The sequence below is a fragment of the Leptopilina heterotoma genome, unplaced genomic scaffold (genome assembly GCF_015476425.1).
Source record: "Leptopilina heterotoma isolate Lh14 unplaced genomic scaffold, ASM1547642v1 Lhet_198, whole genome shotgun sequence".
NCBI classification, from domain to species: Eukaryota; Metazoa; Arthropoda; class Insecta; order Hymenoptera; family Figitidae; genus Leptopilina; species Leptopilina heterotoma.
This window is the reverse complement of record NW_025110914.1, coordinates 285,032-304,383: the sequence shown is the minus strand read 5'-3', so window position 1 is coordinate 304,383 and position 19,352 is coordinate 285,032. Positions and strand designations below refer to the sequence as shown.

The following is a 19,352-nucleotide window of genomic DNA, read 5'->3' as shown; positions in this document are numbered from 1 at the left end:
TAATTATTTTCATAAATAGAAAAATCATTCGAAGGAAGTCAATTATTTTCATAAATAACAATATTGATCACAAGAATTCAATTATTTTCAAAAGTAATAAAATTCAATTATTTTCAAAAATTGCAATAAAATTCATTGCAATGCGACTTTTCTTTCACATGTTCATTAAAACAATAATTAAAAAATTTAGTTTTAAAGAATTTTCAAAATTTCACTTTTGAGTTTAACTTTTTTTGAAATTTAAATTTATTTTAACATTTCTATGAATTTTGACAATAACAGTATTGTCGCAGGTCAGGAAAGTTACAGAAGTTAGAAAACTTTATCCAAAGTAGTGGAAAAATATAAAATTTCTAGAAATGATTCAAATATTTGATATATTTTAAAAATACGGAAAAACCTAAAATTGACACTGAATTTTATATATTTTATATTAAAAAGTTTAGAAAAAATCATAAACAGATATTTTTGCTGCTTTTATAAAAAAAATTGAATTTTCTAACATTCATTAAGAATGATTAATTTATTCAGAAAAGAATTTAAATTCAAAATTCTAGAAAATAATTGAATATTAGAAGGAGTTATAGTTAAAACTTTTTATAATATTAAATTTCAAATCGTTTCAAGTAAAATTTTTTTTTTAAATTTGACTTTTGAATAATTTTAACTTTTTAAAAATGATTAAAATTAATTATGATTTAGAAAAAATTTAATGAAAAGTTCTAGAAAATTTTTGAATATTAGGAGAGTTACAGTAAAAAATTTTTGAAAGAATTAAACTACAAAAGGTTTGAAATAAAAATTTTTAAAAATTTGATTTTTGGATTAATGAGAAATTTTTTTTTAGAAATTAGTTGAATTATTGAGTTTATATTATTTAATTGCAAAACTTTCGAATAATCCTAATTTCGAGGCCTGTGAATAATTAAATAAAAATTAAAACATAAGTAATGAATTTTTGTATTTAAATAATTTAAAACTTAGTATTTAAATAATAATTCTTGAATAATTTTCTAAAAATCATTAAGAATCATAGTCAAAAATTGATTTAGGAAAGAAGTTATGCATAAAATTGATAAATTGAATTCAAAAGTTCGACAAACGATTATAACAGAAACACTCAAAAATTTGTAAGTCAGGAGTTTAAAAAGTTTTAAAAAATTTAGTTTCAATTTTTCAATTTTGAAAATACACACAAAATTTGAATGTAATGGAAAATTTTGAATTAAAAAAAAAATACTAATTCTTCAAACTCAGTTTAATTAGACAGAAAAAATAAAAGAAAAAGAAAAACATGAGACTTCTTGGCAAAAATTGACAGAAATTATTCTAAATATTAAAAAAAATTGTCTTAAATACCATTTAACTTTACAACAAAAGTAAAAGAATAAAAAATAATAAAAATGTTCTCCAAAACAGGAATCTCACACAAATGTGATGTACGATATCCCGGAAAATGAACTCGTGGTATTCACGCAAAAAGAAAAAAGAAGAAAACGAATGGTGAGACTGAAGGCCCAACAATCAGGATGGTCGCCATCGTTCAATTTAGATGGGATTAGCTCGATGTCGTTGATTTTATGCAGAGACATCGAGAGGCGAAGGAAATATCGCATTCTGTCGGAAAGTTCAATTTCCCATTTGGCGCCAATTTTCACGAGAATCGTCACATTCTTGCCCTATTTTTATTGCAATAATAAAACAAAGAAAGCTCTGCGATTCATGGAGGAAAATGAGGAAGCCGATTTGTGGAATGATCTACTTCCGGGACAGGGAATGGCATTTTGGCCGTACACGGAGTCAATGAAAATGCGGGTCAAATGGAAAAATAGTCAATTGGTATCTCAACACTTTGACATGACGACTGTCGGCAAAACTGTTCTCAGAATGGATAATGGGGTAACTTTGAAAAGTGTCATTTTCCACTTCAAATCCTCTAATAGTTGAACTAAAATTTATTCTCACCAATTTTCATAAACATCTTCGAAACAATTCAAAAAACTTTAATAAAATTCATTGAAACGATTCAATTATTTTCAAAAATTTGAAGAAACTTTTTCGTAAGAATTTAATTATTCTCATAAATAATAAAATTATTTGCTGACATACAATTATTTCTAATACCTACTAATTTAGTAAAATTTTACAAAAGAATTCAGTTATTTAAGAAAATATTTAATATAATTCTTTCCAAAAATTCAATTATTTGAAATAAGATTTTCATACAAATTTTTCAAGAATATGAATTATTTAAAAAATTTTTTATAAAATTCTCAGAAAAAAATTAATTAGATTGCTTGAAAAAACTTAATTTTATTTAAAAAATTTTTCAAAACGATACAATTATTTTCAAAAATTTTAAGAAACTTTTTCGCAAGAATTTAATTATTTTCAGAAATAATAAAATTCTTCGCTAAAATCCAATTTTTTTTTTTCAATGTCGACTATTTTAATAAAATTTCACAAAAGAAATTATTTTAAAAAAATTTAATAAAATTCTTTCAAAAATTTTAATTATTTGAAATAAGATTTTCATAAAATTTGTTGAAAAAGAAATTAATTATTTAAAATATTTTTTTATAAAATTTTACGAAAGAAATTAATTACATTCCTTGAAAAAACTTAATTATTGTGAAAATTTCTAACAAAAATTTTTTTTAAAAAGATTCAATTATTTTTTAACAATTTTAATAAAAATTCTTTGCAAGAATTCAATTATTCTTCTGACAAGATTTAATTTGAGAATTAATTTCAGTTAAAATTTTAATAAAATTCTTTTCAAAAATTCAATTATTTGAAATAAAATTTTCATAAATTTTTTTGAAAGAAATCAGTTGTTTTAAAACAGTTTTTATAAAATTTACCGAAAGATATTAATTAAATTGCTTGAAAAAACTTAATTATTTTCAAAATTTTTAATAAGAAATTTTTCAAAAGGATTCAATTATTTTTAAATAATTGTACCTAATAAAAATTTCTTCGCAAGAATTCAATTATTTTCACAAATAATAAAATTCTTCACAGAAATGCAATTACTTAAAAGAAATTTAATAAAATCCAATGCAAGGATTCATCTATTTTCATTAAAATAATAAAATTCTTCGCAGGATTTCAATTATTTTTAATACAATTTTATATAAATTTCTCGAAAAATGAAATTATTCTTAAAAATGTTCTTAAAATTCTTCGATAGAATTCAATTTTTGATAACATTTTTGAGAAAAATCCTTATTAGAATTCAATTTTATTAATTAATTAATTATTAAATCAGTTATTAATTTTTGCATTTCTGACAAGAATTGATTTGAATAGGAATTTCCGTTTAAATTCTAGATATAATGATTGAATATTAAAAGCGTTATTGTACGAATTTTTAAGTAAATTTCAAAAGATTTTTACATTGAAATCTGAAAATTTTAATTGCTCTAAAATTAATAATATTTAAATACTTATTTTAAAGAAAAATTAAATTTTAAATTTTATTATTTATTTTAAAGAATATAATTAAATTATTAATTTTAATATTTATTGAATAAAACTTATTTAAGTTTTTAATAGTTTAATTTAGAAATTATGAAAAAAATTAGTCTTTTGAAAAATTATATTTAAAATTTTATTGAAGATACATTCGCCTAAACAATTTAAAAATCGAGATTAAATTGAATTTTCAAGCAAATTTTATCAAATTTAATTAAAATAAATTTTATTCTTTAAAGAATTTTATTTTTTTACTTTAAAAAATTATTTTTTAAATATAATTCTATTTTTAACCAAAAATTTGGAAAATAATTCAATTTTTGTGAATTGACTAACAAAAATGAATTTTTTTAGGCTTCAAATTTAATTTTTTGATTACTACTTTTTACTACTTTTTTCAGTTTTAAAACTACTTTTTGATACTTTATTAAGATTAATTTTCGAGTGCGAAACGTGCTTTTGGCATATTTGTTTATAATAATTATTAATTAGAATTAACTAGTTAGCAATTTATTTTTGCTTCTTTTAATTTCTACTCTTCTTATACACAATGATCTTCAAATTTCACTAAATTGTTAATTTTTGATTTTAGAATTTCTTTTAAATTTATGTATTAATATTCTTAAAATTTCTTAAAATTCATTTTTGAATTTATTTTATTCTTTAAAGAATTTTATTTAAATTTAAAAAAAAAAAAAAAAAAAATTAAAAATTTTATTTTTAAATCTAGGACCGTCACGAAAATCTAGTTTCATTTCAGTTTCTGAGTTGATAAAAAACTAAATTAAGTTAAGTTTCGTGTCGACTCGAAACTCAATCCACAAACTAAATTAGGAAACTGAATTTAAAAATGAAAAAGTATTCAAGCAAAGATTTAGTTTTTATGATTTTGTGATTGACACTAAATATTTAAGTTTTTCAAACTTTAGTTTCAAATCGACACGAAATTAAATTCATTTTGTTAATAATTCAGTTTCGAATCAACACGAAATTAAATTCAGTTTGTTAATTTAGTTTAAAATAGACACAACATTAAATTCAGTTTGTTTAATTTAGTTTGCAGCCGACACAAAACTAAAATTAAATTAAATTTCAAATGTATAATTTTTTAGTTCAATTTAAAAAAATCTAAATTATTGAAATGTTTTAGACGGCGATGTCAGTTACTATTGAAGGAGGAAGCAGTTCACCTTTTAACATAACGTTTGAAAGATTCCAAGACGGCGACGCACCCGTGAGAATCGACAATTTGTGCGCTGAATTATTTTTGAAAATTAATCAAATTAATTTGGGACAAGCGACTCTTCTGAATCCGCTGCAAAGCTTGCTCTACACCTGGGACAATCCAACTAAGGACAGAATGCTTATTTGGAATGTCTACAGTAGCAAAACAAAAGGATTTATCGCTCAGTTCTCAAAGGTCTCACTATATTTTAATTTTTCATTTCAAAAAAAAAAAAAACTTTTTATTATTTTAACAATTTTTGGTATTTTTTCTTAAATTGAAAATTGTATGTTCTCAAAATTGTGGTTATTAAAAAAAATCTATTCCATTTAGTCAAGTAAGCGACTATTAAGGCTAAATAATTTTTTTCTATTTACAAATTTATATAAATTACAAAATTTCAGTAATGTATTTTTTTTATAAAAAATTAGACATTGCTTAAAATCGCGCAAATTCAAGACCTTCTCATTTTTTATGAGAATGTAAAAAGAATAAAATTTAAGCATGTAAATTTACAGAAATTTATTTATTTATTAAAAAATAATAAAAATTTATCCAATTTTTGTGACTTTGCAAAAAGAAAATTTTAATTTTCCTTTTAAAAATTTTCAGAATGGATATGGAGAAGAAATTGTATTTTTCCGAACTTTGAAGCGATCCTCGACATCTCTATCGAAGAAACTTGTCTTAGAGGAAAAGACCTCGATTTTGGGTGGAAGCAGCAATGAGGATACAGACAGTGATGCTGAGATAGATCCCTTGAAATTGGACCAAGTGCAAAGTAGTAAAACAACAGTTTACTGGGTGAGCTACACGGAGGGAGAGCAAAGGGTCCTAATGTTTACTCAAGATGAAAATATATTCATAAAAGTGAGAAGTATCGTCGATCCCGAAATCAGCGAAAGGGAAATTTTCTTCACTATTTCAGGAATTGGTCTCAGTCTCGTAAGTGAAAATTTCACCACATTTACTCTTTAAAAATAAAAATACTTTCAAAGAAAGAACAACAATTTTTCAAAAAAATTTTTTTTGTAAAATATATTTGTGCAAAGTTTTATTTACATATCTCTTTTAAAAAAGATTTTAATATAATTTTTTAAAACTAATTTTCATTAAATTTGATTTTCGATTTTTTGTTAAAATTTTTGTGAATTTTTTTTATCCAAAGGTATCAAATACGAATGAAGACTGTAGAGAATTGGCACTTGCAAGTATAATGGATTCAGCGGCTCATTGGGAAGTTTTCGTCGGACAAAAGTGGAAATCGCTTACTTTGGAATTAAGCGCGTGGATCGAGAAAAAATACACGAATGACGCTAAGAAGGCCCAATTTGAAAACTTTATAGATGTAAAAATTATTTAAATTACAGTTTATTCTATACTTATCTTAAAATAAATTTGGCAAATCACACGTTAATTAAATGAAAAGGAAATTATGTTCACTCTTTAAAAATTTCCTTTTTTTAGATTGACCTCTCCAAGATGTACATGACAAAACCGTTCTTTGGAAAACTTCGAAGAACCTACTCGCCGGGAATTTGGTTTCACTATAGAAATTCAGCAACCTTCACGTACCTTCAGGGTTATCTTCACAGAATGCAGGTGCGATTTTTTACTAACAAAAAAAAAAGGAAAAACTAAAACTGCCACTGCCTACCTACTATTAAAATTAATTGTCAAATGAATTATTTAACAAATTTGTTTCTTTCCAGATTGACAATCAATTGCAAAAAGTCTCATTCCCAGTTATGCTGCATACGTCCTCGCAAAAGTCCCTAACGCGTTTAATGGAGAATCGAAAATTGAAGCATTTCATTGAATTTTGTTGTTTGAAACAATTCAAAGCTACGCGCAATATTTTTAAGTAAGTGAGAATAAAAATACATATTTTGATAATTGGTCAGGAAAAAGTCTGCGGGATTTTTATTAAAAGTACTGGAAAAAATTAAATTCTTAGAATTCAATATAAAAATTCTCAATTTTTATTTTTTTTTTTGTTTGCCTCAAACATAAATTCTAATACAAAACCTTCAATTTTTTTCTATTTCTGACAATAATTTCTTTTTAAATAACTTAATTCTTGAAGAACTATCAAAATTATAACTTATAAATTATTTAATGAATAATTTTACTTAAATATTTCAAAATTAATTGAATTTTAAAAAAAATGCATTTACAATTGTCATAAATATAGATGAACTCCAAAAGGTTTTAATTTGAAATTTTAGAAACTTAATTTTTAATGAATTTAATTAGAAATTTTAAAGAATAACTCAGATTATTAAAAATAATGGATTTAAATAATAATTTTAGTTAGAAACATTTTTAAAAAATTCCAAATTCATAACATGTTCAAAAATTTTTTCAAACTTCTTGTTGAAATTTCAATTATCTTCATTATTTTTATAAATAATAAAATTCTTCTCTAAAACTAAATTTTAATAAAATTTTAATCAGATTTCTCGAGAAAATAATGTATAATTATTCTTAAAATTTTTATTAAAATTCGTCAAAGAATTCAATTATTTACAAAATTTGTTGAGAAAATTTTGAGAAACATTCAATTATTCAATAAAATCGAAATTTTAGATAATAATTGGATATTAAAAGCATTATATCATGAATTTTTAGAAATAATTGAATTTTAAAAAGGTTTCAAATTAAAATCTTTGTAAATCTGAATTTTTCATAATTTTAACTAACAATTCTGTAGAATCAATTTTTTTTTTTAAAAAGATTAATTCATTTTTTTCCAAATTTTTGTAAAAAATAGAAAATATGATTTATTTGTTGAAAAAAGAGTTAATGTTTTTTTTTTTTGAAACATCATTTTTAACATTAAGTGGAGGGTATAACCATATTTTTAATTTTAGAAAGAAAATATTCCATCAAAAGTATTGTGGAAATTTTTTTGAGGAATTCAATGGTCATAAAATGAAATGAATTTTTACCATTTTTGAATTTTTATTTTTTCCACATGGATTTCAAAATCGACTAGATTTTGAAATTCATGTTTATCGTTAATCTACATTTAATTTAAACAGTAAAAATAAAAATTATTTTGAATATTAAAATATATTATTTAACATGTAAGTAGAAATTTGAATTTTAATTAACTTGAATTTTTTCCTTCGCAGGGAAGTAAATTTAATTGTTAGAGAATTCAGTCTGAATTTGCAAGAATGCTTTTTAATATCCTTGATAAACAATCTGTTTCCAAAGAAGCTTGAAACGAAACATTCAATTGCTACAAGACTACGAAAGGATCTCTCCAATATTCGCACGTCTCCATTTTGTAACAAGGAAAAGGTAACTAATTATCTAAGTATAATAAATAATCTAAATATAATTTATTATATTTTAAAAAAATTTTTTATTTTCATTCTCAAATATGTAATAATTATTATTTATTTATAGATCTTTGAGAGCCAAAGGAATGGCATTATTGAGCATTTGTACATTTCGCCGATCACGATACATTTGAAACTTTTGGCCGACACTAATGGATTTAATGCCAATCAAATTGGAGAATTATCGGATTATTGTAGTTTTGTAAGATGCATGTACGATTACGCCTGTAAAGGAGCATTCGAGAAAAATGCAGAATTCAGGTTTATTTCTTTATAAATATTACCTAATAAATATTAAGTGACTATTAAAAATATTTCTAAAAATCAAATTTGTCTTGCAGATTACCAGCTTATGAAACAGATTTTCAAAAACTAAATAGCAGACAGTGCATTTCAAATATCTGGCATTATTACACTGGAAAAATTATGCAACAATTTAATGTTTTAATACTTTCGGTGACAGTTTTAGGGAATCCGTATGGATATAATTTTAAATCTCCCGAAGAAAGCAGCTATGAATCGAATTCTGTAAGTTGCATATTTTTTTAGAAACCAGGGATCACAGTGATTTTTTCATGTTTAATATTATGTATAGAATTTGTACAAACATAACATTACATTTTGTTAAATAATTTTCGAATTTTTTTTAGAGATTAAAAAGATTTTTAAGTTTTAAAAAACTACAAGTTTTCAAATTTATAAAGAAAAGACAATTTTTATAAGTTTTTTTTAAGAAAAAGGAAATAGGAGAGAATATGCATAATTTTCAGTTATTTACGGGAATTTTATTAATTTAAGGAGATAAAAAAGAGGAAAAGAAGAAAAAAGAGGAATTGATAAAAAAAGGGCCTAACTGTGATTCCTGAGATATGAAATGAATTATACGAATATTTTTAAAGTTGATAAAAATAATTATTTTTATTTTTAAAGATAATGACATGCGAGGATGAATTCGCGGAAAAATTGAGCTACGATATCTCGTGCCTTTTGGGATATTCAACTTTAGATACAATGCAGTCTAGCCATTTTACTTTTCAAGAAGCCGAAAGTAATATTTTTACTACAAAAGTGAGTACAATTTTTTAAATACTAATAAAAATTAAATTTGAATTCTACATATTAAATATTCGAAAAGAAGCATTTTAGTTTCGTATTATTACTAAATAAATAAATAAATATTTCAACAGATTTCCAAATTTAATCAAATTATTCGTAATTTCAGACAGGAAATTCATACTTTGAAAATAAAGACGAACCTTTAGAAGTTTTTATGATTAATAATTCTTTCTCTGTCGACATGGAAATACAACTTTCAGGCTTAATTATAAAGCCGACTGACAGTAAGTCTTTTATTTGTCTATATTTTTACATTTTCTAATTATAATGAAATGCTTTTTAATTTTCTGGAAAACTTCTTTCAGGTACACATCAGGAAGAATTGAGATGCTTTTTTAAAACAATTGGAAAAAGTTTACTGAGACTAACCAAGAAGGAAGGCAGTACTTTTCATATTTATCCAGAGCTCATAACCGACACAATTAAAAGGTTCTTTTTTCGTTGAAGAAAATTTAAAAATAATTTTCACGACAATTTTTCACTTGTATAAAAATTGATGAAATTTCAACCTTTCAATAATTACATTGAGGTGCGGCAATTTTTTCTCGGGCGTTACTTAAGACCTAAATTTATTCTTTATTATTAAAATTTAAAAAAATATATTTTTGATGATTTTCGAAATTTTATTTTTTCAAACATTTAAAATTTTTCAAGATCCATACGATTGATTTTGCAGAATCATGAAAGAAGCACATTTTATAAAAAAAAATTGACAATTAGAAATACTGAAAATTACAAAGTTTAAATTTTAATTTCTCGAAAATCTCGAGTTTTATTTAATTGTTTTTTAATTTTTTAAAGTATAATTTCAAATACTCAAAATTGTCAGTTAAAAGTTGACCACCCTTAAACAACAAAAATTTAGATGGGTTGCGATTTCCACCTTAATTAAAAATTATTTAATAAAAGTAAAATTCAATTATGCTTTAAACAAATATTTTCTTATTTTCTTAACTGCAAACATAAATTTTTATAACTAAAAGAAAATTAATTTTGTTTCAGAGCTCAAGAAATGGGTTACAAATTCGTAGCGAGAGCAAGATTACCACGATACATCGATCCTTATTCCGTGAGTATTTACCAAATTATTACTTGACTTTTAAATTTTACATTACATTTATAATATTGAACTATTCATTATAAATTATTTCAATTTTGCCATAAAATTTCGTACTATTTTTTATTTTCAATTAGATCATTAACTTTGAAATGAAAGTATTTTAATTTAAGAAAAGAATATTTTTTTTAATTTATTAAAAGGTTGATTTGGTTTTTAGCAAAAATTGAAAGAATTTAGAAAGACATTTATTAAGAAATTATGTAAATTACAAAATTTTTTATTTTTAAATATAAACTTCAATTTTTTAATAATTCAAACTCAGAAATTAAAAAATTCACTTACTAAGTACAAAATTACTTACTGTTTATTATTTTCAAATTTTTAATAAATTTTTTAGGAAGAATTCAATTATTTTTGAAAATATATAGTAAAATATTTTTTGCAGGAATTCAATTATTTTCAGTACAACTTTAATAAACTTCAATAATCAAATATTTAATTATAATTGTTAACAGACACGATTACTTTAAAAAGCTGAAAAAAATTCTTTGTTCAATTCTATTATTTTCAAATTTTTCAATTAAAATTATTAAAAAAAACTAGATTTTTTCAAAAAACTTGAAAAAATTCTTCAAAAGAATTTAATTAGGATTATAAAAAATTTTAATAAAATTCTTAGCAAAAATTCAATAATTTTCATAAATAATGAAATTCTTCAAAGGAAATCAATTATTTTCAAATTTTTCAATTAAAATTATTAAAAAAAACTACATTTTTTTCAAAAAACTTAAAGAAATTCTTCAAAAGAATTTAATTAGGATTTCCAAAAATTTTAATATAATTCTTCGCAAGAATTCAATTATTTCCAATAAGATTAATTTAAAAATTGAAAATATCTAAAAGGAAAAATTATTAAAAAACTAGGAATCAAAAAAGCAGACAACTAACTTAAAACGTCGAAAAAATTATTAATATTTCTTTTTATAAAAATTATCTACCTTCTTTATTTTTTATAAAAATAAGAAAAATATGATACAAAAAACAAAATTTGAAAAAATTGTTCCTCCTCAAAAAAATGTAATTTTTCAGTTATATTTTTCGTTCATAAAAAATAAAATCTCAAATTATTAAAGATTGTAAAAGAAAAAAATAAAACTTTTATTTTAGAATTTAATTTTCCGTTTCAGGGTGTGGAACTCTACTCATATCACAAAGCGAAGGGATTGCACTTATTGAATGTTATAAATAAAAGCTGTTACTCTCACAAAGATTCATACTGGGCACACTCGGCACTTTCTCAAGATGGAAAACACGTTGCTCTTGTAACATTCAGGTATTTATCTCTAAAACTAATCAAAAATTATATGCACAAACGAAAAAAAAAATAAAATCAGTCTTTGAATGTAAATAATATTGAATATCTTACCTTTATATTTAAAATCCATTTCGTTTTGTCTAAAATTCTCAACAATTTCCTACGTTCTTTTTTTAAACCAGGAGGATATTTCTAATTGAACACAGAAGTGTAGGAGACCCTTGGACTATTGAATGGAGCATTGATATCAATCAACTTTGCGAGCCACCTGTTGTACTGGGTAATAAAATTGTTCTCCGCATCAATAAGGTAAATATTTTTCAACGATATTACATCAGTTATTTCAATTTATTTCAATTTGCCTTTACTAAAAATTGTTTCGATAAATTGTTTGAAAAAAATAATTTTATTCAATTTAGAAACGTTAAAAATAAAAATTAGAAGATTATCATAAAAATAAACATTTTTCACAAAAAATGGAAACAATATTTTAAAGTTGATCTATTAATAAATAAATAATTAAATATACTAATTAACTTGATAATAAATCAAATATTTAAATTAGAAAAATTGATTTCAAATTATATTATAATAGGTATCCACAAGGAAAAAAAATGTAAATTAATCAAATTACATATAAAAGTATCCGGTAATGAGAAAATTAATTACTAATCAGTTGATATTAATATTTTTTAGTAAAAAAATAAAACAGTCATAAAACATTAAAAATCGAAGTAAAACGCTACATGCAAAAAATTCTCTCTTGTCGCCTTTAGGAGAAATTATTGTCATTTTATTAGTTTATTTTCTAAACAAAATATGCGACAATAATATGTAATTCATGCATTAAATAATAGAAAACCAAGAAATGAGAAAAAAACATAAAAGAAAAAATATTAAACAGAAAAATGAATAAATGACAAAAACTTTCTTTTGTACTTTGAATAAAAAAATTCAATTTTAAAATTAATTGCATTCGTAAAAGAAATAAGACTTTTAGTCATGTTTTTGTTATTTAATAAAAAGCTGTTATTTTTACAAAAACCAAACAACAGAAAACTAAATTTTGGACTTGTAAAAAGTAAAATATTAAAATAATCCTTTTTTAACACTTTTAGCTTTATAAATATACGTATCTTTTATTAATCATGAAGAACAATGTTTTCTTTGGGAAATAAATTAAAACATTGAAATTAATATTTAAAAATAGAAATATTTTGCAAGAGCGAAATTAAACTTTCCATTTTATTTCTAGTCTATTTGCAATTTTGATAAAATCAATAATGATTTATTTACTGATTTATTCTGTTGAAGTAAAAAACTATTCTTAGTAAATTAAACAAAAATTTTAACACGTAATTCATAAATGTTAATTTCAGTTAGTGCCGAAATTCAGGCCTTAGATTTACTTTAAGACGAAAGAAATTCGTTTTCGGTAGTCGATTCAAAGTACAAAAAAAATTCAAAAAACACATTAATTCAGGATTATCACAAAATTTTGGTTTTCTATTTTTCTGACTTTTCCCTGATTTGAGGAAAAACTGTTAACTTTTTCCCTTATTCCGAATATAACTTCAATTCTAAATACTTACTATTTACTAAAATTTTTCTAAAGTTTAACAATCTTTTAAAATAAATATTTAAATGTTATTAAACTTCCATATGAATTGAAATTTTAGAAAATTTTTAATTTTAAATCTTCTGAAATTTATTGACATATTTCTAAATATTAGGTATTCCTGTAAATTCTGCAAAATTCTTCTAGAATTTTTAATTTAGAATTTTAAATTTAGAAAATCTTCTAGAATTTTTAAATAAAAAAACTCTTCTCAAAATCAATTATTTGGAATCATTTTGTGAAAGATTTTTGAAAATTGAATTATTCGAAGAAAAGAAAGTTCACTTAAAATACCATCGAAATTCATTTGTTAATAAAATTTTATTGAAACAATTTTATAAAATTTCCATTATTGGAAAATTTTTCAATGAAATATATTCAAAAATTCAACTAATTTAAAAAAAATTTTGAAGTAATATATTTAAAAAGACTTAGTTTTCAGAATTTTTAATAAAAATTATGCAAATTTTCAAAAATTTCAATTTCAGAGATCTTTTGAATTAGAAATTAGTGAAAATGAATCCTTTAATATTTTCTTTGGTCGTAGGAATAATTTTGATCTTTCGAAATTTAACTTTTTCTAATTTCTACCATAACTTCTCTTTCAATTGTCAATTATTTTCAAGAATTTTTAACAAAAATTCTTTTCTAAATTCAATTATTTTTTTAAATAATTTTTAGAAGCTTCTTCTAGAATTCAATTATTTAATTATACAAAAATTCAATTTCTTTTTTGTAAAAATTGTAAACTGTAACTCTTTTATTTAGAGTATTTAAAGTAAATAAAATTCAATTTCAAAGTTTTTATTATTTACAGAAGACACTAAAAGTCAAAACTTTTTTATCATTTCTAGAAATTTGATATTTTTCCTCTACTCTTTTATTTTTGAAATTTATAAAATGTAAAAGCAAGTCCAACTTAAAAATAAGTTTTAAAAAATAATTAAACCTAAATTTTTAAATTAATTCTAATTAATGGTAATTTCACTTTGTAGGACTTGGATTTTTTAAGCTTGTAAAAAAATAAGACATTTTAGAGGACAATTTTTGACACTAGTTATTTTTCACATTATGAAAATTGCATTTTTTACAATAAAACTGGTATTTTGTTGCAATATATAAAAAAAAATCGAAAAAGTCTCATTTTATTAACAGAAGTCGTAAAAAGTTGAAAAGAGAATTTTTTTGTTGTTCAGAAAAAGTTAAAACGGGAAATGAATGTACAAATAAATAAAAATAAAAATAATATTCGAAAATAGAAATAATTTCCGAATTACTGAAAATACTCAGCGTAATAAAAATTTCCATTATTTTTCTAATCTTTGTAATTTCTATAAAATCTTACTCTATTAAATTAACAATACTATTCTTAGTAAATTATAAAAAAGTTTTCAACGCACGTAATTCAAAAATGTCAATTTTAATTAGTAGCGAAACATAATCGCCAAACATTCTCAAATACTATTTCCTAGTAGTAATCGAAATTTTAATATGAATTATACTAAAATAATTAATATTAATTAATCATTACTGATATATAATATATATTTATATATATTACACGTTGAATCAATATTAATTAATATCGAAGTAGAATCATATTTTATAATAAAAATTTACACTTATTACAATGTTTCCCTAAAGTAGAAAATTGCAACAAAATCAATTTAATTTTACAATTGAATTCAACAACCAGTTGAAACAAAAAATCAGTAAACGAAATAATAAACGCTATTAACAATTACAAAAGAAACTGATCAACAAAAATCGTCATTTTGATGAAAAGAAAAGAAAGTAATGTCGCTTTTTTTTGTTTCTGAAAATTCCAGGACGAGAAGTTATCAGTGGTCGATTGGTACTTGGAAAGTAAGGAAAACGCAATATTGGAGTGGCTCTGTCGTAAGATAAACATTGCCATGATCCTAAACATGGAGAGCAGTACTTGTCCTCGTGATGATTCATAAAATGTTAAAAAACTCAACTATGTCAGATTGATGTATATTTCAACTAATTCTCTACAATAAATCTTATTAAGAGACGATGCAAAGGAGAGACGATAAATCTTCCTACAATTGCGTAATTTATTCGCTTTTTTTTCTGAAGTTAGATTGCAGATCACTGGATAAAGTACGTCTAGTTTATTTCATAATTTATTTACAAAAAGTCTTAGTAAATTACACTTACAGGCATCTTCACTCGAACTAAAGTAAATAATTTAAGAGCTACACGTATTAAGATGTCTATAGAGTAGGATATTTCGGGGTTGGGGGGAGATGTCGGATTCAAGGGAAGTGCTCTTTATCATCCTTATAGTTCAAATACACTTCTTCGAGAGAAGTTTTTTTTTTTAAATTTTTTTCTTCGACCAAAGTCGAATTATTAATAAGGACCGTCCGTAAACCGTTCTCTTTTTTTTTCCTATACTCGAAAATCAAATCATGATTTTCTTTCTCATAATTCATCGTCATCATTATCATAATCATTATTTTTTTTTACAAATTAGCGTCGTTTGTACAATCGATGATAATTTTTTTTTTATTAATCTTAATCAGGAGTTCAAAATTTAGCACTTTTGCCCTTGTCTCGGAATTTCTAATTAGTCCACTTTTTACACATCGAGACGCTCCTTTTATTTGCAATATTATTATTATAAAACAAAATTATCATCGCTATTCCACTTTTTTTTCTCGTATTTAACGCACGAGAGGGTTTTTTTTTCTTTAAAAATCATCGCCTTCTTTCATCATTTTGTTTTTTTTTATATTAAATAAAATAAAATATATGCATATGTATAAAGAACGGAAGAATTTCATTCTTTTGCTAAAGTGCAAGCGAATGACTACTCGTTAGTTCGCTTAAGCTAGTGTCTGGTAGACCCTGTCCCCCAATTCCCCGTTACACCACAAAAAAAAAATCCCACGCACACCTTACTTTTCCGTTTCCCTCCCTCCCTTCCCCCACACCCGGCCAAATTTACGTATCACACGTAACAAATTTGTTTTTAAAAAAATTCATTCAATTTCTTTCACACTTGTACGTTTTCTTATCAATCGCATCAAAAATTTTTATTTTACTGCCTGTTTTTTGTTTGTTAAATGTCGAGACTTGTGGGTCTAATCCACGCATAATATTTGGAGTGCCATCAGACAATTTTTGATGACACGAACCGAATAAGATTCAATGGAAGTGTGTGTTATCTACAAAATACCTTAATTACTCGCTAATTACAGCACAAAAACATGCAAATATAAAAATTTGCATTATATTATTATATATTTATATATATAATCGTAATCCACGATATAACACATCGCACGACGCGAGTTGCATTTTTTTTTTATTGGTGGCTTTTTTTTATATATTATTATGCAGCTGCTGTTTTTTCGGAATTATTCATTCACTCTTTTTTTGTTCTCTCAGACACTTTCTCAACTCTCTTGTTTCGTAATCTTTTTTCTCTCTCAAATTCTCAACATTCCCCCCTTCACTCTAAATTTTCCTATCCTTTAGTTTTTTTCCCGTTCTCCCCCCCCACCCTCTTTTCTAATCTAACACTCTGCAATATTCTCTCATTTTTTAGCTATCTCCCATTCATATATTTCTCGACTATTGAATATCTTACATTACACTATCGATATTATTCCAATTCACAAATTGAAAGGTATACCAATGGCGCTAACACCGATAATTAGCATTTATTTTATTTTTTTTTATTTCCTTATACTTGTTTGTTTATATATAAAACTACAATCGCGTCACAGTTTTTTTTTTTTTTTGAATGTTCAAAAACGAATAGTCTGTTTTTTCTCTACGAAGAAAATAAAACGGGGCTGCGTGTAACGCTCGAGTTACGACGTGACACCGCTCCTCGAGCACTGGAAAAGAACTCGCGCTACTATAGCCGCCACTTGTTGATCGAGGATTTGGCTCATGACGAGCGCGAGCATTCGCGACTCGTGCTGCAGCAATAAAGTCCGATTGTCGGGGTGCCTCGCGAGGTTGAGGAGCGTGCCGGCGGCGCGGCGCAGCATGTCGAGGCTGGTGCCCATCGACTCGGGGTTGTCGCGCAGCGCCGGCAGGCCGTGCTGGTTGGCGACCTGCAGCGCGCTGTTCTCCGCCTGCTCGATGAACGCCACGAGGAGGGCGACGCACGGCGTCTGCAGGGCGATGCTGCGCGCCACGCCGCTGTCGGCCGCCGACAGGAAATACAAAAGGTTCACACTAAACTCCCGCAGGCATTGTTCTTCACTGCGGCAGAGGAGGCGCGTGAGGACCGAGCAGAGTCTCTGGAGTCGCGAGTAAGGCGGCGTCGCCACGACGAGGTCGACGTTGCTCTCGGTGACGCAGAGCTTGCAGAGGGCCTCGAGCGCGAGCCTCTGCGGCGAGAGGGACGAGTTGAGGCTCACCGTTGGGAAGGGGTCCTGGCCGTGCGCCGCCGGACACACGGCCCAGTGCAGCAGGCCGTCGAGCACCGGCCGCGATATCTCCTCCGGATGCTGACTGAGATCCAAGTGGCCGGCAATGTTCGCCGACATCACCAGCACGTTCTCCCTGATGTGGTGCAGGAAGTTCCACCACCACTCGCTTTCGCCCTGGAGGCTGCTGCACGAGTCGGCAAAGTCGGCGTCCTCCTCGCGGTCGTAGTTGCGGGTCTTGAGTGTCCGCACCGGGTGCTCGTGGTGCAGCAGCAGCAGCTTGCCGAGGAGGCTGAGGAACGTGACGTTCTTGGCGAACTCGCCCTCGTTGCCCGGTATGAAGGTCATGTTCCTGAGGATCGTCGAGAGGCAGACGCAGCGCTGGGCGAGGCTGTTCTGCGTCTCGGTGACGAGGTAGAGACTCGCCTCGTCTCTCGAGTAGCTCTCGTCCTCGTAGTCGCTTATTCGCCGCCTCTTCAGCGTGCCGGCCGGGTCTTTAATCTTCAATCTTGGTCCCTCTTTTTCTTCGCTAACCTCCTCGTCGGCCTCGACCTTGATTTCCCGCTTCTCCGAGTCCAGGGTGCTCGTCGAATCGCTGAGGCCGTTTTGATTCGGAAGTGACTCCTCCTCGTCTTTCGGCAACTCGACAAAATGCTCCCCGACGTTGTTGTTGGCTTTACTCGAGTCAACCTCGCACTCTTTCCTTGAACTGTCGTTCTTCTTCTCGAAGAGCTCCCGCGTGAGATCATTCATTTCGACGGGCTCCTTCTTGATCCTGGAAAGAACGTCGCTGATGGATTTCGTCTTTTTCTTCTTCTCCTGCTTGCGCTCGCCGGTGTCCTTTGGCTTGTCACTGACTTGCTCGGTTTTTCGATGTGACTCGGAGTTGTCGGTCGAGGACTCGGACACTTTTATCTCGTCCTTCGAGTCGATGCTCTCGACCTCCTTCTGCAGAAGGGGCGGCTTCTCGTCTCGCAAGTGCCGGGCGAATGGTACAGTGCCGGTCTCGGACTGAAAGCAGGTGACGATGTACTTGGTGGTGTTGCTCTCCACTTGCCAGGGCTCCGTTTCCACCTCGCAGTCTTGATGGTCCCAGGATCTTCGGCTGTCCAGGACGAATATCTCGTCGTCCCGGGGCACCATTTTCACTGGACGACCGCGTCTGGAGAGGAAGGTGTAGTTGGAGGTCGAGAGTAGTTTGGTACGATCCTCTGGGTCAATGGGCCGAACCACTGAGCCAAGATCAACTTCGGGGCCGTCCACTGTCTGACCCCAGTATCGCTCCTCGTCTGCCGTTGACGATTCGAACATGTCAGAGAGCGAGCGTGAAAAATGCTCTAATAGAACGTCTAGAAGTCCAGGTAGATGCGTCAGTCCGAAGTAACTCACCTGGGGAAAAAAGAAAATATTAATTTAATTTTTCAAAATAGTAGATATTTTCTAGTAAAATACAAAAATCAAAAATTTTAAAAAGAAATAGAATTGTGTCAGTGAGCAAGGTTGCTACGGTTTCAAAGTTTCAAGTTTTCCAGACCATTATGAAAAATTCTAGGTCCAAATATAAAATCAGAGTTACCAGAAAAAATTAATTTTGTTTTCCCTGATTTACAGACAAAATTTTGACTTTTCCCCTGGCCCTAAAGAATATTCTGATTAACTTTAAAAATTATCAGATAAAAAAAATATTCTATTACATTTACTTACGAATTTCTTAAATTGTAAAATTATTCGCAAACATCAATAACTAAATTTTTAAATAAGTATTTAATTATTATT

General features: G+C 26.9%; 2 protein-coding genes across 9 annotated transcripts in view; one reads left to right on the top strand and one right to left on the bottom strand.

Annotated features, from left to right (window-relative positions):
• The window catches only part of LOC122501054 (vacuolar protein sorting-associated protein 13C-like), a 50,219-nt gene extending 35,017 nt beyond the window's left edge, over positions 1-15,202 (top strand). The window contains exons 37-52 of the mRNA XM_043610284.1: positions 1,420-1,899; positions 4,628-4,897; positions 5,315-5,647; positions 5,871-6,050; positions 6,170-6,304; positions 6,415-6,566; positions 7,840-8,011; positions 8,120-8,313; positions 8,394-8,580; positions 8,983-9,120; positions 9,275-9,392; positions 9,474-9,597; positions 10,171-10,237; positions 11,416-11,561; positions 11,726-11,852; positions 14,991-15,202. Of these exons, the coding sequence (XP_043466219.1) occupies positions 1,420-1,899; positions 4,628-4,897; positions 5,315-5,647; positions 5,871-6,050; positions 6,170-6,304; positions 6,415-6,566; positions 7,840-8,011; positions 8,120-8,313; positions 8,394-8,580; positions 8,983-9,120; positions 9,275-9,392; positions 9,474-9,597; positions 10,171-10,237; positions 11,416-11,561; positions 11,726-11,852; positions 14,991-15,125 (2,958 nt within the window). The 3' untranslated portion in view covers positions 15,126-15,202. The remainder of the gene's footprint in view (positions 1-1,419; positions 1,900-4,627; positions 4,898-5,314; positions 5,648-5,870; positions 6,051-6,169; positions 6,305-6,414; positions 6,567-7,839; positions 8,012-8,119; positions 8,314-8,393; positions 8,581-8,982; positions 9,121-9,274; positions 9,393-9,473; positions 9,598-10,170; positions 10,238-11,415; positions 11,562-11,725; positions 11,853-14,990) is intronic.
• Positions 15,203-15,284: 82 nt separating this feature from the next.
• Positions 15,285-19,352, bottom strand: part of LOC122501055 (trithorax group protein osa-like) — a 76,672-nt gene continuing 72,604 nt past the window's right edge. For all 8 annotated transcript variants that reach the window (XM_043610285.1, XM_043610289.1, XM_043610290.1 and 5 more), the window contains one exon: positions 15,285-18,965. In XM_043610285.1, coding sequence (XP_043466220.1) covers positions 17,010-18,965 — 1,956 coding nt within the window. In that variant the 3' untranslated portion in view covers positions 15,285-17,009. The remainder of the gene's footprint in view (positions 18,966-19,352) is intronic.